The 17623-nt window shown below is 33.2% G+C and overlaps 1 protein-coding gene across 1 annotated transcript in view; it reads left to right on the top strand.

Annotated features, from left to right (window-relative positions):
- LOC127698630 (ATPase family AAA domain-containing protein 2-like) overlaps window positions 1-17623 on the top strand; it is a 113082-nt gene that overhangs the window by 11823 nt on the left and 83636 nt on the right. Inside the window, exons 3-4 of the mRNA XM_052202186.1 lie at window positions 4627-4658; window positions 7439-7665. Coding sequence (XP_052058146.1) covers window positions 4627-4658; window positions 7439-7665 — 259 coding nt within the window. The remainder of the gene's footprint in view (window positions 1-4626; window positions 4659-7438; window positions 7666-17623) is intronic.

Below are 17623 nucleotides of genomic sequence, written 5' to 3'. Positions count from 1 at the left end.
ATTTTGTAAAAATATATTTCCTGTTTTTCCGTATATTACTTATAAATGGACTTAGTTTTATTCCAGTTAACATTACGTACAGTCTGCAGTAAAAGTTTTTAAAACATTTATTACATTCATAAACCTTCTTGGATTTTTACCAAACTTGAACAGAACGTCTTACAATCAAAAGATAGTATCTAGAGGAAAATTTTCAATATTTTTTTCCCCATTTTTGTTGAGCCTGTGACTAACAGCAAAAGTAGGGGAGACACTGGGTTCCGTGGAACCCTTACGAATTTTTAAGTCATAAACCGGAAAATTTATGTATTTGCAAATTCAAGTTCCAGTATTATAAATTATAACAGATTGTGAAAACTTCATTGCCCAATACCATTCACATTTATTTTCTATGTTGATGCTGAATTAGATAATTTGAATATTTTGCTAGTACATGTATGTTACATTACATTTAAAACTGACAGATCTTAATAGATCAGATAAGAATAGGTTAAACAGGAGCAGACACCTCAAGGAAGGTATTCAAATGATAGAAATAACAGTATTCCAGTGATAAAAAAACAATTAAGAAAGACTTCATGATAAATGATTTAGGAATCCAGCATTCATTTTTGCAAAGTAATTTAGGTTTTGTCCCAGGGCTTCCAGAGTCATATCGTCCTAACTTGTCCGATAAATTATATTTATGACGTGTCGAACCGGAAACATGGGACTATTAATAGTCCCAGCTGAAACGGACATTTAACGTGGATTGCCATTTTAACATAATTCAGAAAAAAAGTTTTTGTGATCTTTAATTAATTTTTGACCTGACCGTTTGCCTTAGATAGCCACATTTCCAGTCATAAAAGTGACATGGTGAATAAGTACTATGAAAACAAACCCTATTTTAATACACTCTTATTACAGTCAAGGTTAATTAGTTGTCAGACAGTTGAAATTTACTTGTTCAGGTCAGGGCTTCCAAAAAATATTTGAGCCAGTGATATTTTAGGTCATATCCCGATTTTAATCCCTTACGACTTAGTATCAAAAGGCAACTATGGTAATCAGTTGGCCATCATATAACCATTGGCAATGATTGACATTAAAACGATATTAAATTTTGCTTTGATATAAATTCAATGTTCTGATGTAAACTGTTAAATTGACAGTGCATCATTCGAAGTGTGCAACATCAGCGTACTAATACATGTATCTGCCTTAAGTTAGACTCTTTATTTGTGCAAAATAACATTGTCAAAACTTTACTTTCATTTTTAAAAAGCACATTTTCCTAATACCGGATGTTGACTTGACAATGGCAAAACATGGACCAGAGACGAATACGTAAAATCCGTGTACGTTTACAAAGCACGATTGAGTTTAGTAGCTCTTTCCACGTTATTTGTTCAAGAAAATACCGGTATTTGAAATGAAAGAAAGATAAAGGTATCAATGATAATTTTAGCATGTTTTCAGAATTCGGATGCATAATTCAATCTCACAACTGTGCAAATGTGCACACGTTTACTAGTTCAGACAACATAGTTCTGAATATTTTTCGCTTAAAACCTATGAAACTACCTTTTTAAATTTTTCATCAAATCATATTTATATATATGTATTTTGATAATCTTAATCTTTTTGACTAAATCCATTAGATGCAAAGTGCTGAAATTTATAAAAATAACTTCAGATAGACAGATCAATGCCTGGTACATATTTGTTAACCTGTCACCTGAACCATGGCTTCAAAAACGGTCATATATTCCGGACATTTATAAATTTACGGGACATTGTCCGACTGGAAAAGCATGAAATGGACATCTTCTTTTAGTTTTCAAGGCTTTCTTAAGAGACGGTCATTTTAACGTAACTCAGAAAAAAATTGGAAGTTTATGCCATCTTTTTGACCCGACCTTTTGCCTTAAAAAGCCACACATTTCCGGACATAAAAGTGACATGATGAATAAGTACTATCAAAACAAACCCTACTTTAATACCTTCTCATTTTAATCAAGGTTAATTAGTTGTCGGACAGCTGAAATTTACCTGTTCAGGCAACAGGTAAACTATTTTGTACCGGACATTGATCGGTCTATTCAAAGTTATTTTCTTACATTTCAGCGGTTTGCATCTAATTAATTTAGTCAAAACGATTGAAACTATCAGAAATACTTGACACCAATGGGTCTTCAATGCAGCGAGAAACTCCCGCACCCGGAGGCGTCCTTCAGCTGGCCCCTAAACAAATATGTATACTAGTTCAGTGATAATGGACGTCATACTAAACTCCAAATTATACACAAGAAACTAAAATTAGAAATGATACAAGACTAACAAAGGCCAGAGGCTCCTGACTTGGGACAGGCGCAAACATGTGGCGGGGTTAAACATGTTTTTTGAGATCTCAACCCTCCCCCTATACCTCTAGCCAATGTAGAAAAAACAAACGTACAACAGTACGCACAGTAAAACTCAGTTTAAGAGAAGTCCGATGTCAGAATAGGAAACAAAAGAAAATAAACAAAATGACAATAATACATAAATAACAACAGACTACTAGCAGTTACTGACATGCCAGCTCCAAACCTCAATTAAACTGATTGAAAGATTATGTCTTCATCATATGAATATCAGGGACAATCCCTCCTGTTAGGGGTTTAGTATTATACCATCATAAAATATATGAGAAGAACATAACCCGTGTCATGCCAACAACTGGTTTTAGAATAAATATGTTTAATTCCGATGCAAAGACCCTATAAGTGAATCAATATTAAAGCCAAAATATGCAATCTTTAATGCCCTGACAACAGTATCGTAACTATATCCCTTCTTAATAAGTCTGTTTAAAGGTTTTGTTAAATTTTGAGGTGAATACTGACATTTTTGTGCTTTGAGCCTTTGTAAAGAATATTACCATAAAAGATTGGATGTGAAATACCCGAACGTATAAGATGTCTGCAGGTTGAGTTATATTTACGAATGATGTCCTTATACCGATGATAAAATTTAGTAAATGTTTTGACAGTTTATGATATCGAAAACCCTGGTGTAATAATTTTTCAGTAATGCATAAATTTCTCTCGCTAAAATCTACTATGTTGTTACATACACGAGCGAATCGTACAAGTTGAGATATATAAACACCATAAGGGAACAAGGGAACGTCACCATCTAAAAATGGATAATTAACGATAGGAAATGAAAAATCATCTCTTTTATCATAAACTTTTGTATTTAGCTTCCCGTTAATGATATAGATATCAAGATCGAGGAAAGGACAGTGGTCATTGTTAGTATTAGCTTTATTTAAAGTAAGTTCAACAGGATAAATTTCTTTAGTATACATACTGAAGTCGTCATTATTGAGAGCCAATATATCATCCAAATATCTAAAAGTTTTGTTTAATTTTTGTATCAGATGTTGTTTCGATGGGTCTTTGCTGATATTAGTCATAAATTGTAACTCATAACAATACAAAAACAGGTCCGTAATAAGTGGTGCACAGTTAGTCCCCATTGGAATTCTGATAACTTGACGATATACGGAATCTCCAAAGCGAACAAAAATGTTATCAAGTAAAAATTCAAGGGCAGATATAGTATCAAAGCATGTCCAATTGACATAGCTCTTTTGTTTGTTGCTACTAAAAAATGACCTAAAAGAGTTTGAACATATGTATTCGCATTCCGACTTTTTAAATGCCCATTTAATTAGGTGTGTGAATTTTTAGGGTAGGTAAATTATCATTCAGTTTTAATTTTGTATAAACTTAAATCAAAGTTCAGAACTTATCAGTGTACACAATTTGGTGTACATAACCACTAGTAAATCATCCAATCAAAGTTAAATATGATTTTAACAGATTGAAACTCTGCCAACCTATTGTTTGCTGGTACTATTTAAATTACCATGCTTGAGCTGTCTGTGCCAAACTCTTTTGGTTTCTGTCTGACATTTGGTCAAACAGTGTTGTAGGTTTTGTCTGACGGAACAGATTTTTGTCTGTCCGAAAAAAAATCAATTAATCAAGCTTATTTTGTTGTTTATGTTTTTAAATGTACTGTGTTGTTTTATGATGATATTCATGGTAAAAATTGCATTTCAATAAAGCAGTTGATAAATTTTATTAAATAAAAATAATTGTTATATATATATATATTATATATCGTATTTGCGCTTTTTGTAATGATTGCTTCCTTCATCAGTCATGTTTCTTTCAAGGGCTTACCGGGGATAGCCCCTTGAACATACTTTAGAGTAAACATTTTATCCGGAAGTTTTCATTTCTATCGATCTGTGTGCACACATATCAAAATACAATAATAAGTCACAGAACCGAGACGGTGAAAACACCATGCATACGGATCGGAATTGACATACAATTTAGCGGACCTGCGTCTATTTCATCTGTCAGGACTGACGGCATTTGGCACAGACTGCTTGAGCAAACATTCAAACAAACAAAACAAGCAAGTTATCAAAAATGTGCTCCACAAGCATTTGTAATATAGCTTTACCAGAAAATGGCAGATCTATGTGATATTATTTGTGGAACTGACAAGATTGTACAAATATGTGTATTTTCTTGTACCATATCACTACCAGTTGTATAATGACATTCATTATTATTTCAGGAGGTACAAAGAGGAAGATGAAAGTGCTGATGGTAAAGAAATAAAATTTAAAATAGCATTTCACATTATCTCATGTGAGAAAGTGTCTTAAAATTAACAGTTATCATACTGATTTTTAGCTCTATGAGTCATGTCACACCTGTGAGCTATTATCATCACTTGTCGTCTGTTGTACATCGTCATCGTAAACTTTGAAAAAAGTCTTTTCCTCTAAAAGCAATGGACATATTTTGACCAAACTTAAACTGAAATATCCATGGGTATCTACATGTAGTATAAAGTTTGTGTTATTTCCCCTTCCAATCAATTGACATGAATGCTATGGCTTAAAAAAAGAACAAGGGTAAAATGCATAAATTGTCTAGTTTCTTGAAAACCATAATAGCTAACTATCCGTTATGACCAATATTATCAGGTGAATCCTTTCAGGAGTTGTTGCCTCAAAGGGTTAATTTTGTGTTTTTGCCTATTATATTATTGTGTTACCATTGGCACATCTTATTTTCATGAAAATTAATTGGCCCTGTACCTTCAGTCAAGTTTCTTTGACTTTTGAATATTTTGCATATTTTACATATTGTAAAAATATAAGTGTTGCTATTTTAATTTCAATGTTTGCATTTTACTATCAAAATGACATATAGGCGAGATACATCACTGTGTCAACAGTTTACTGACATAATAAGTCAACAGTGCTGCCTTAAAATATTTTGTTGCATTTCAATTTCTCTACCAAAATATAATTATTGATATTAATGGTGGGAAGTTTTCTCTATTTTCAAACAAGGGGAGTTTATACATTCTCACAGTCTTTTGTCTGTTTTCTAATTTTGAGATCTTAGAAATTTATCAGATAAAACATACCGGGTAGGTTACCATAAAAAATAAGAAGATGTATGATTGCCAATTAGACAACTATTCAACAAAGTCCAAATGACATAAATGTCAGCAATAATAGGCAATAGAAGGATACTGTACATGCTGTAGGTCCTTCAAAAATGAGCAGAATCAATTCCAAATAGTAGGCTATCGAATTCATTAACATGACAAAATGTAGAACAACTCAAACTAGAAAACCAACTGCCTAATTTGTGTACAAAACAATAAACAAAAACTAAATTTATATGATAGACAGCAATCAATGACAACCACTGAATTACAGCCTTCTGACTTAGGACAGACACAATCACTCAACCTTCACCCTAACCTGAACCTGACAACCACTGAATTACAGCCTCCTGACTTGGGACAGACACAATCACTCAACCTTCACCCTAACCTGAACCTGACAACCACTGAATTACAGCCTCCTGACTTGGGACAGACACAATCACTCAACCTTCACCCTAACCTGAACCTGACAACCACTGAATTACAGCCTCCTGACTTAGGACAGACACAATCACTCAACCTTCACTCTAACCTGGGACAGTGGTTTAACCGCATGACATAAGAACAAACTGTAAATATCAATAGGAACGGGCTTGGGGTTCGACATTAACGGCTGTACAATTGCCCGGACAAGTGAAAGTCATCATCAGGGCAAGCAAAAGCTACAGGGTACTTGTCCGATGGGCAAGTGAAAATAAAATGATAAAAATGGTGAAAAATACTGAATCTAGTCTTAATAAAAAAATACTGAATCTAGTCTTAATCAATTCTCTTTAAGTATTATAGTCTAATCAGCCTGACATTAAAGTATTTTCCCTTCTAACTATAGCCATTTTAAAAATATTGACCAATCAGAGTACGATTCTGTTGTTGATGCATTCTTTAATGAACCAATCAGATTAGACCTAGCTATTGTAGGGAAAGTATCAAAGACACAATAATATCAATTTGAGATCACTTCAACATCATCTGTTTTAAAAACTTTGAACAAAAGTGAATTTAAGGAAAAAATATAAATAAATACATTTTAACTTTATCAATCCCAGATTAATGCAAGGGCCCAGGAATTAAATGGTCTTTTTCCCTAGTGTTTTCATTCGATAGAGAGTACATTATGTTCTAAAATAACATTACCATGCCCTGTGATTTAAGATGGCACTACAGCTGACTCTGGAGTAGTTTTTTGGTGAAAATTATGGAACCCCCAAAAAAGTATGAAAAGAATATTCAATAACTTTACAAAATGATTTGATTATATTATTATATGAAAAAAATATGAAGACACAATTAGGTAAACAGTATAAGAAAGGACAGACAAATAAGTCAAACTTCTTTTACTTTTCTCTTAGGTTCCTGCTGAACTCAGTTCAACTGGTGTTGTCCAAGTTGCCTTGGTACAACACTTTCAACAATACGCAAAGTTTCATTCCATTTTTAATTGCATTTACATGATTTTATGTACATGAATGGCAATTGAGAAATTGCTTAAGCAAGTACAACATTTGGACAAGTGGTTTCCTATTTCAGACAAGTAATACATCATGGTCACTTGCCCAAAGGGCAAGTTGTTAAAAAAATAAATGTAAAAACCCTTGTTAATCAAAGCTAGTTCAATGCCAATTACAATTAATATATATAAATTGTGTTGATCAGACTGAAATATCAAAACCAGGAATTTATGTAATTTCATTTCTTGTAAAAATGGAGTTTAAATTTTCATTATTGTATTGGGCAAAATAAGGCTGCTCTGCTTTAATATTCATAATTGAATGGGTTTTTTTTGTTTGATAATTTTTTGCAAAAGTTTAAGACTGTTCTAGGTCTGCATACCTAAGAAAATTAACCTGTATGTATTAATATATACATTTATAGTGAATATTGTAAATATTTTTTCATAATCATGATAATTGGGCTTTCCCAGATGAAATAGATGCTGTAAGTTATGGTAGAGCTAGAAGAAGATCATGGAAATATAGTAGAAATAACAATGCAGCAGATGGAGATGTTAGAAGAAGCAGCAGACAAAGAAAACTGGTTTATGGGACATTTGACCAGAAAATTTTGGAAAAAGCCTTGTATATGAATGGAGATGACATGCAGCCAGGCAGGAAAAGAAAGAGAAATGAAGTTGATCTTGTTGATGTTGAGGTACTTTTCCATGTTTCCCATTCATCAGTTAAATAATTGTTTCAGGACTAGAAGTTGTAGAAATTCATCACAATCTATTTAACATTATGGTATTAATTCTTCAGACAGTAGCAGTTTCTAATTAAAATTTCAGATTAATTAATTCAGTGCTTTATGCGATCTTTATCGATGAATTTAATCACTTCATCTGTCTAGCAACTGTCAATATGAAGAATAGCAATAAAAGTGATGTTCCTTTTTATTATAAGCTCACCTTTCCAAAAGAAATGTGAGCTTTTGCCATCACTTGGCGTCCGTCGTCATCCGTCCGGTGTAAACTATTTCAAACATCTTCTCCTCTGAAACTACAGAACCAATTCAAACCAAAATTAAGCTGAATGACCCTTAGGGTATCTAGAATAAAGTCTGTGTTTAATTTTCTGTTTCTTCAAAAAAGATGGTCGCCATGGCTAAAAATAGAACACTAGGGGTAAAATGCAGTTTTTGGCTTGTATCTCAAAAACTAAAGCATTTAGAGCAAATTTGACATTGGGGTAAAAATGTTAATTTGGTCAAGTTCTATCAGCCCTGAAATTTTCACATGAATCTAACAACCCATTGTTGGGTTGCTGCCAGTAAATTGGTAATTTTAACAGTGATCTGGAAGGATTTTTTCTCTATGGGCCCAGGGCCCCCCAAAAATAAATTCAATGAGCCATTTTTAGAATTAATGGGCCATGCTGTCAAATGAGTGGGCCATTCGTTTACAATAAAAAAAAATAAAAATAAAAAAAGTGTATATTTCACTGTACTTACAAGTATGATTCTAATTAATATCATGGATATTGTTCCTGTGATTTTGTAATTTCAATTTCAATGAATATACAATAACTTCTTCCAAACCGGGCAATATTTACGATAACCTTTATTTACAATGTTAAAACTTGTACTGTTCCCTTGTTCATGTTTATGTTTTTTTTTTACATTAAATTTGGGTCTTCGTCGATACCATACATATTCCAGACGTTCTGTATTAGAGGACGTTTCTGGCATTTCCTCTGCACTTGTATTATTATTACTTCACCACGATGACAAGAATAACAGTAGAGAGCAACGTTAATTGATAAGACACAACAACAATTCGCTGAAGACATGTTTACAAAATGTCAAAACGAGCCAAAGACCAAAACAATTGACAAGGACAGTTAAGCCCCTTTTATGGAGACAAATACTATGCTATTCATAAAAAGGCTTTTGGATTTTTCAATCGAAATAATAGCAAGCTTACTTAAAAGTTTACAATTAGGTACTAGCCAATTTTCACAAATTTAAAGTTGTTTATAAAAAAATTATATCATGAATGATGGTTAATTACATTTTTTGGGTTATCAGTCATACCGCATGTTGCTATTATTACCATAGGAAAACACCCGAGACGTCCCAAAAATATATAGGTGCTCCTATCATTGGAGTAAACACTACACAGTTGTGTACTCGCACATGGCGGCACGAAATACGATCGGAAATCGATTTGACGATATCTCAACGTTTCAAAACGAAGTGAAAAATATCATGCGCCACGCGGGCGCTTACATTTGTCACACTATGCGCCATTTCTGGTCGATAAGTGCAATTGGCGCAAGGCGCACGTCCTTCCCGATCACTGATTTTAAGGAAATTTGCAGTTTTTATACGACCGCAAAAAAATTTTTGTGGTCGTATATTGGTATGGCGTCGTCGTCGTCCGAAGACACATTGGTTTTCGTACTCTAATTTAGTTTAAGTGAATGGATCTCTATGAAATTTTACCACAAGGTTCAATACCACAAAAGGAAGGTTGGGATTGATTTTGTTGGTTATGGTACCAACAGTAAAGGAATTAGGCGCCAAAAAGGGGCCAAAAATAAGCATTTTTGTAACTTCCAGACATAACTTCTGTGTTAGTGTATGGATCTCTCTGATATTGTACCACAAGGTTCCATATCACAAAAGAAATGCTGGGATTGATTTTGGGGTAATTGCCTCAAAATTTTAGGAATTAGGGGCCAAAAAAGGGGCAAAAAACAAGCATTTTTCTAGTTTCCAGACAATAACTTGTGTGTAAGTGTATGGATCTTTCTGAAATTGTACTACAAGGTTCCATATCACAAAGAGAAAGCTGGAATTGAGTTTGGGGGTAATTGCCGAAACGTTGAGGAATTGGGGGCCAAAAATGGGCCAAAAATAAGCATTTTTCTAGTTTCCAGACAATAACTTGTGTTCAAGTGTATGGATCTCTCTGAAATTGTACTGCAAGGTACCATACCACAAAGGAAAGGCTGGGATTGATGATGGGGGTAATTGCCTCAAAATTTTAGGAATTAGGGGCCAAAAAGGGGCAAAAAACAAGCATTTTTCTAGTTTCATGACAATAACTTGTGTGTAAGTGTATGGATCTTTCTGAAATTGTACTACAAGGTTCCATATCACAAAGGGAAAGCTGGGTTTGAGTTTGGGGGTAATTGCCCTAAATGTTCAGGAATTTGGGGCCAAAAAGGGGCCAAAAAACACATTTTTCTAGTTTCCAGACAATAACTTGTGTTCAAGTGTATGGATCTCTCTGAAATTGCACTGCAAGGTACCATACCACAAAGGGAAGGCTGGGATTGAGTTTGGGGATGATGAATCATAAGGGGGTTCAAAAAATTTGGGGGAGGGGATTTTTTTTTTTTTCCTTTTTTTTTTCTTTTAAAATTTTCCATTTTAAGTTGGTTATTTCTGATTTATATTTAAAAGCAAATAATAATGATATGGTAGGAGATACACACCAAACAGGATGTGTAAATTATTATATAATAAGTATTGTGCAATAGCAAGAAATTTTCAATTGCACAGTATTGCACAATAGCAAGAAATCTTCAATTGCACAGTATTGTGCAATAGCAAGAAATCTTCAATTGCACAGTATTGCGCAATAGCAAGAAATATCCAATAGCACAATATTGCACAATAGCAAGAAATTGTCAATTGTACAGTATTGCGCAATAGCAAGAAATATTTAATTGCACAGTATTGTGCAAAAGAAGATACTTCGTATAAATTGCTTATTTCTTGACCAATTTCAATGGGGTTTTATTCTTGAATTCTTGGGGTTCTTTAATATGCTGAATCTAACCGTGTATTTAGTTTTTGGATTTTGGGCCCCGTTTTTAAATTGGTCCACATTGAGATCCAAAGGGTCCAAAATTAAACTTTGTTTGATTTCATCAAAAATTGAATTATTGGGGTTCTTTGATATGCCGAATCTAACAGTGTATTTAGATTCTTAATTTTTGGTTCCGTTTTCAAGTTGGTCCAAATCAGGGTCCAAAATTAAACTTTGTTTGATTTCAACAAAAATTGAATATATGGGGTTCTTTGATATGTGAATCTTACCATGTATTTAGATTTTTGTTTTTGTGGTCCAGTTATCAACTTTGTCCACATTGAGGTCAAAAGGGTCCAAAATTAAACTTTGTTTGATTTCATCAAAAATTGAATTCTTGGGGTTCTTTGATAATGTATTTAGATTTTGGATATTGGACCATAATAGGTGAATGTCCAATTTAAAATTTTTAAGTTCTTAGACCACATTCATTCTGTGTCAGAAACCTATGCTGTGTCAAATATTTAATCACAATCCAAATGCAAAGCTGTATCAAGCTTGAATGTTGTGTCCATACTTGCCCCAACTGTTCAGGGTTCGACCTCTGCGGTCAAATCAAGCTGCGCCCTGCGGAGCATTTTATTGGTTATTATCTTTAATATTATTATAGATAAAGATAAACTGTAAACAGCAAGAATATTCAGCAAAGTAAGATCTACAAATAAGTTTTGACCAAAATTGTCAATTGACCCCTTAAGGAGTTATTAACCATTCCACTTTCACTCCTGAATTTTATTTTTACGCGGGATTCCCTGGCTGAAATTTTAATTGCACGAGCCGTTTGCCTGACCGGAATTAATTTGACATGTGCTACAGCAAAAACGACCTCATAGTTTTGATCATTGAATTCTCAGGAACCGTAGCGAATTGTGCTGTCAAATTTTGATATAATGTAGATAAATATCTAAGGTTGAACGTCCATAAACTTTTCATAGAGGAACAAGCAGTTTACATAAAACGTGTGTCAATAATGTAGGTTTGGTCGATTCAGAAGATATTTTTTGGCATTGCATCACCGTTTAACGCATTTACTTACGTTCGGTAATATATTTTAAGCAAACGAGTGTTTCAAAATGCAATTTCTATGAGCCACTGAATCATTTAGCTTCAAAAACTGTTTCCGTTTTTGTTTTCCTGACAAATATACTTGTAAATCTAGCCTGTCATTCACGTAGATTTTGGCCTCCATTTGTTTAAGTTTTGGAAAGAAGAAAGATAACTTGAGCTCGATAATGGACAACAACTATTCCAGACGAATTATATAATATTCCCCATGTGTATGAGTCAATTGAAAATAAATTTAACTGCAGCAATAATTGATGGGATATCTTTACTTAATGACTTAAATCACTCCAGTAATGCATTAATTCTTCCACAAGTAAATGAGATGAAGCTTTCCAATAAAAATCTCAAATAAAACAAAAGGAAATGTAACTTTGAAGTGCATTTTTTTAAAGAACTTAATCCATTAAATTTCCGTGTCATGTGGGTAGGTATAATATAAAAAAAACATTGAAACATAAGTAAATGTACTACAGGTAAGTAAACTTTCAGCTGTTCTCAAGAAAAAATTATGAAAATTGTAAAAAAATAAAATCTAAACTAGATAGAGTAAAAATTTATAATATATAAAACAATATAATATTGATAACTACATAAACTGATGTTTTTAATAGCAGCACAAATAAATTGCAAATGCTGACAATTTATTTTTTATTTTAATCAAAGTTAAATTTGTTACCGTAATCACAGTAGAAGTAAAGAAGATTTTTTTACTCATGATATGCAAACAACTACACAATAATTTCTACTCATGATATGCACACAGGCAGCTGCAAGGCAATGAAAGCTATTGTCAAAAAGGGAAAGGATAGATATTTGAAATATATGTTTTCCTGCAGAATGCATCAGTTTTAAAATACATTTATGGAAAACTACATCAGTAAGTAGATGAGCTAATAGTGTCCGATAACATTTGGAAGCGGTGAGATTTGTTTTATTTTCAGTTAATCATGCTGGGTTGAATGGGAGGGTTTATTTAAAAATCTATTTTCAAATTGAGTGAGAATGATGGAAACTGAGATTTTTTCTTTTTCTTTTTATATTGTTAGGTTGAATGGGAGGGTCTGCCAAAAAAAAATATCAAAATTACTTGAGTGAGGTAGTTATACTATTTCCAGTCTATTTATTAATCAATTGTTTGCCTGACATCCAGCAGCAAGTATTACTTACATATAAGCCTAGATATTAATGTGATATGAAGATTACCTGCTTTGTACTAGTCCAATACGCTGTTTAAATTTAACAAGCTGGCTTACAAGGTCACAAGAAGACCCTACTCTGGACACATTATGCTGACTCCAAATTGATCAGATTTTCTCTTACTCCGTTTAAGGCGTATGATGCGTTTTCAGATTCATCACTCAACAACTTCCTGTTTACCGAAATATTTGGGCGGGGGTATCATCAGTGAGCAGTGGCTCACAGTTTCACTTGTTAAACTTGGGGTGATTTGTTTTCTTTTTTATTATGACAGTAGATTAAACTATGATTTTAGACTTTTATAGGTTGAACTTTTTTATTTTTTGTGATTAATAAAAAATGCATTTACTTCTAATTCTTAATTTTATGCCCCCGCCATCACCGGAGGGGGCATTAATTTTCACCCTTGTACGCCTGTATGTCTGTCCCGAAATTGGTGTCTGTTCTCTAACTTTAGTTTGCCTTAACCAAATGTTATGAAACTTATACACAATGCTTATTACCACAAAACCCAATCAAGTTCGAATTTGGGTGGTGTCACTTTTACTGTTCTAGAGTTATGCCCCTTTATAATGTTATATGCAAGGGTGGAATCATCCATGTCCCATGGACACATTCTCCATTTATTTTTATGTACAACAATTGCGGCAAACAAAAACTTGTGAATGGCCCCTTTACAACTTTGCATTTATACAAAAACCATCAAGGTCATTGACACAGTTACACACACTGCAATAGAAATAACTGCATGTCAAGGGCACAGAAGTACACTTTTATTATCACGAAGATGGTAATCACTGTTTGTTGTTTCATTTTATAAGGGCCAAGGAAAACAAATTTATTTATAGATCAATAACAACTGGTGCTATTTTAATTTCTCATGTCATGTAGGTTAAACAATTTATAATAACAGTTTAATTTGTTTATAATCTATTGAAAGAATTAAAACACAAAACATGCTGTATATGTAGATCACAGCGTTTCAATTTATTCGGGGAATTTCCTGTACTTCCGATCTTGTTTGGGCCATTATGTCAGATTTCAAATATTAGCATACTTTGCTTAATTGCATTATTTTGTCTGACAAATTACATATGCCTAAATTCACTGTACTGTAGCCCAGAAAGAACGATTCTTCTTCTCAAAACTTGATATATAACACATCGTACTTGTCATATTTATAGGGAAGTGAAAATTTTCAAATATTGCGTCAGTCAAATTTAACAAAGTTGCAGGCATTTGGCTTTTGTTCCACTGCTTCCGACAACAGTGTGGATGAACCTGCTAGTTCTTTCTTCAACAGTATAAATCAGAAGGAGGGACAAAATTTTAAGGAAGAAAGAGCATAAAATAACAGGGAGATACAATCCATAATAAATCATTTAAGGTGGTATTGGAGTATAAACGAAGAATGATATAATTTTTTTCATACTTTTCCAAGTTGTAGTAAATTCTATGATAGGTTCAAAAATATAATAATAAACAACTGCGCCATGAGCGCATGATACGCCTGTCGTCTTGTGTGTGAATTTTTATGCAATAAGCATAAATAGTTTCTGACATACGGCGTGACATGCGAATACCCCCCTTTTTTTTTTACAAAAAACTCAATATCTCTAAAATAAAATTTTGAATCAAAACCAAAAAGTATACAAATCTTTAGATTAATATAACTAAGAAGTGTGTAAAATTTTAAGCAATAATCATAAATCCTTTTTGAGATACAGCGCGACATGTGAAAAACCCCTCCCCCTATTTTTTTACAAAATACTCAATAACTCAAAAATAAAATTTTGAATCATCACCAAAAAGTATACAGATCTTAAGGTTAATATAACTAAGAAGTGTGTAAAGTTTTAAGCAATAATCATAAACTGTTTTTGAGATACAATGCGACATATGAAAAAACCCTCCCCCTTTTTTAACAAAATACTCAATATCTCTAAAATAAGATTTTGAATCATCACCAAAAAGTATACAGATCTTAAGATTAATATAACTAAGAAGTGTGTAAAGTTTTAAGCAATAATCATAAATTGTTTTTGAGATACGGCGTGACATGTGAAAAAAAAACACACACCTGTTTTAGTTACTAAGTCTGTAACTCAAAAAGTTTTAATCTTATTTTCACCAAAAAGTATACAGATCGTTTGACCATCATAAGAAACAACTATGTTAAGTTTCATAAAATGAATAAGTCATTCTCAAGTTACGGTGCGACATGTTTACGCCGGACAGACAGACGGACAGACGGACGGACACCGGACATTTGTATACCATAATACGTCCCGTCAAAAATTTGACAGGCGTATAAAAATGATTGGTCACAGAACTTGTTTCAAATACCGTATAGCGGGTTATTTTCGAGGGGTGTTAATTTTCGCTTATTTTGGCGGGCCAGGAGAAATCTCGAAAATAAATTCTGCGAAAATTTATGCATACGTTCGATACTTTCTAAGTTAAAGTGTTTTAAACTATCTATTTTTTTCGCTTTCGACGGATCAATCAGGGTTTTTGTTAATTTAAACAACATAAATGCCAAAGGCCATTGTTCACTGGCTATCAGGTGTTAATTAGTTTATTGGTTACATGATAAAATAAATAATAATATAAGAGTGTAAGGTACGCTGTCAGGTATTTTATCCTTATTAATTAGTGTCAAATTATATAAGAGTTGCAAGTCACTCATGATAATTTTATAATCTAATTAGTACATCAAAGGTCCGGTAAATTTCGTAACTGATCAACCATAACATTTACAAGAAGTTTGTACACCTGTGAAAAATAACTATGTACCCGCCGTATTCTATTGATAACTGTATAAAAATAATCAATAAATAAATTCATGCAGGAAAAACAATCATTTAACCATAAAAATGGACCCTTGTTTGTCAATTTTTACAACTTTTTAACTGGAACCACTTCAGTATCTGCCAAAATATTTAATTGGGATGAAAGAATCCGCCAAAATAAAAACCGTCAAAATTTTTCGTATACTTTGTTGCCCCTAAATCGCGAAATTTTACACCCGCGAAAATAACCCACTATACGGTAACAGGTTGTGAAAAAATGACACATTTGGTATTGATTATAAAGAGAAAAATCATCAGTTATATGTGAATAGAGGGTATAATAAAACTTAGTGATGAAATATAATATGAGAATATAACTCTTTCCAGAATATCAAAAGAAAAAATGGATTCACATTATATTGTTTACTGCTATAACATGAAATAGAAAGATTTCCTGGTTAGGGCTCAAATTCAAACTCTTGTATACCAGCATTGTGTACTAACGTGCCTTGATCTTTTATCATTTACATTAATTGTCCATTTACCTTCAATTGACAAAAGTTTTGTCTGTGAAAATGTTTCAGATAGTTGACAGAAAATTGTAAAGTGTACTATTGATTTTTGGGGAAATATAACTATCGCCCTATAGTGATCAGTCTGTCTGTCCGTCCGTCCGTAACAAATTGTGTCCGCTCTTTATCTAGAGAACCGTTATAATTTCATACTTTATACTTGACATGTATATTAACCAACACCAGAGGGTGTATCATAATGTTTGTACAACTTCCTAGGTCAAAGGTCAAGGTCAAAAACTTTGGTTTCAGTTGACAACCCTATGTCCTATGGTAAATATCGTGTCCGCTCTGTATCTTGAGAACTGTTATGATTTCAAAGTTTATATTTGACATGTATATTAACCAGTCATAATGTATGTACAACTTCCTAGGTCTAAGGTCAAGGTAAAAAACTTGGGTTTCAATTGACAACCCCATGTCCTGTGGTAAAGATCGTGTCCGCTCTAATTCTTGAGAATCGTTATGATTTCAAAGTTTATACTTGACATGTATATTAACCAACACCAGAGGGTGTGTCATAATGTATATACAACTTCCTAGGTCAAAGGTCAAGGTAAAAAACTTTGTTTCAGTTGACAACCCCATATCCTATGGTAAGATCGTGTCCGCTCCATATCTTGAGAACGGTTTTGATTTCAATGTTTATACTTGACATGTATATTAACCAGTCATAATGTATGTACAACTTCCTAGGTCAAAGGTCAAGGTAAAAAAACTTTGGTTTCAGTTGACAACTCCATGATTTGAATACATCTTCACTAGCCAAGAGTTGTGATCCAGTCCCTCCTCTCCACCCTTGGCAGAATAAGTCAACATTTGTGATTACAATGGTGCGCCATCTACTGGTAGATAAAAGTCACACCCATTCCGACTACATCATTCTTGACCTATGGCAGCACTTGAACTCTCTTCAATGTGGAGATGTAAAAATGATTGTGTCTAGTGTTTACAAATTTCGTGAAGCAGAAACTGAAAATATTAGTTGACATTCCAACATTTGCGCGAGAAACATATCCAGGAACTCCAATTAGTTGATAAAGAATGCTAAATATAGTCATGTTTTGGGGGTAAAGACTTGTTGCACAATCAGCACATGGCAATTGTTTATTTACATTCTCTACATTTACACGTGATCATCTTAAAGGTGCTTTTTGATTGGATGCAGC

The sequence above is a fragment of the Mytilus californianus genome, unplaced genomic scaffold (genome assembly GCF_021869535.1).
Source record: "Mytilus californianus isolate M0D057914Y unplaced genomic scaffold, xbMytCali1.0.p SCAF_1, whole genome shotgun sequence".
NCBI lineage: Eukaryota > Metazoa > Mollusca > Bivalvia > Mytilida > Mytilidae > Mytilus > Mytilus californianus.
This window is presented reverse-complemented; position numbering and strand designations above follow the sequence as displayed.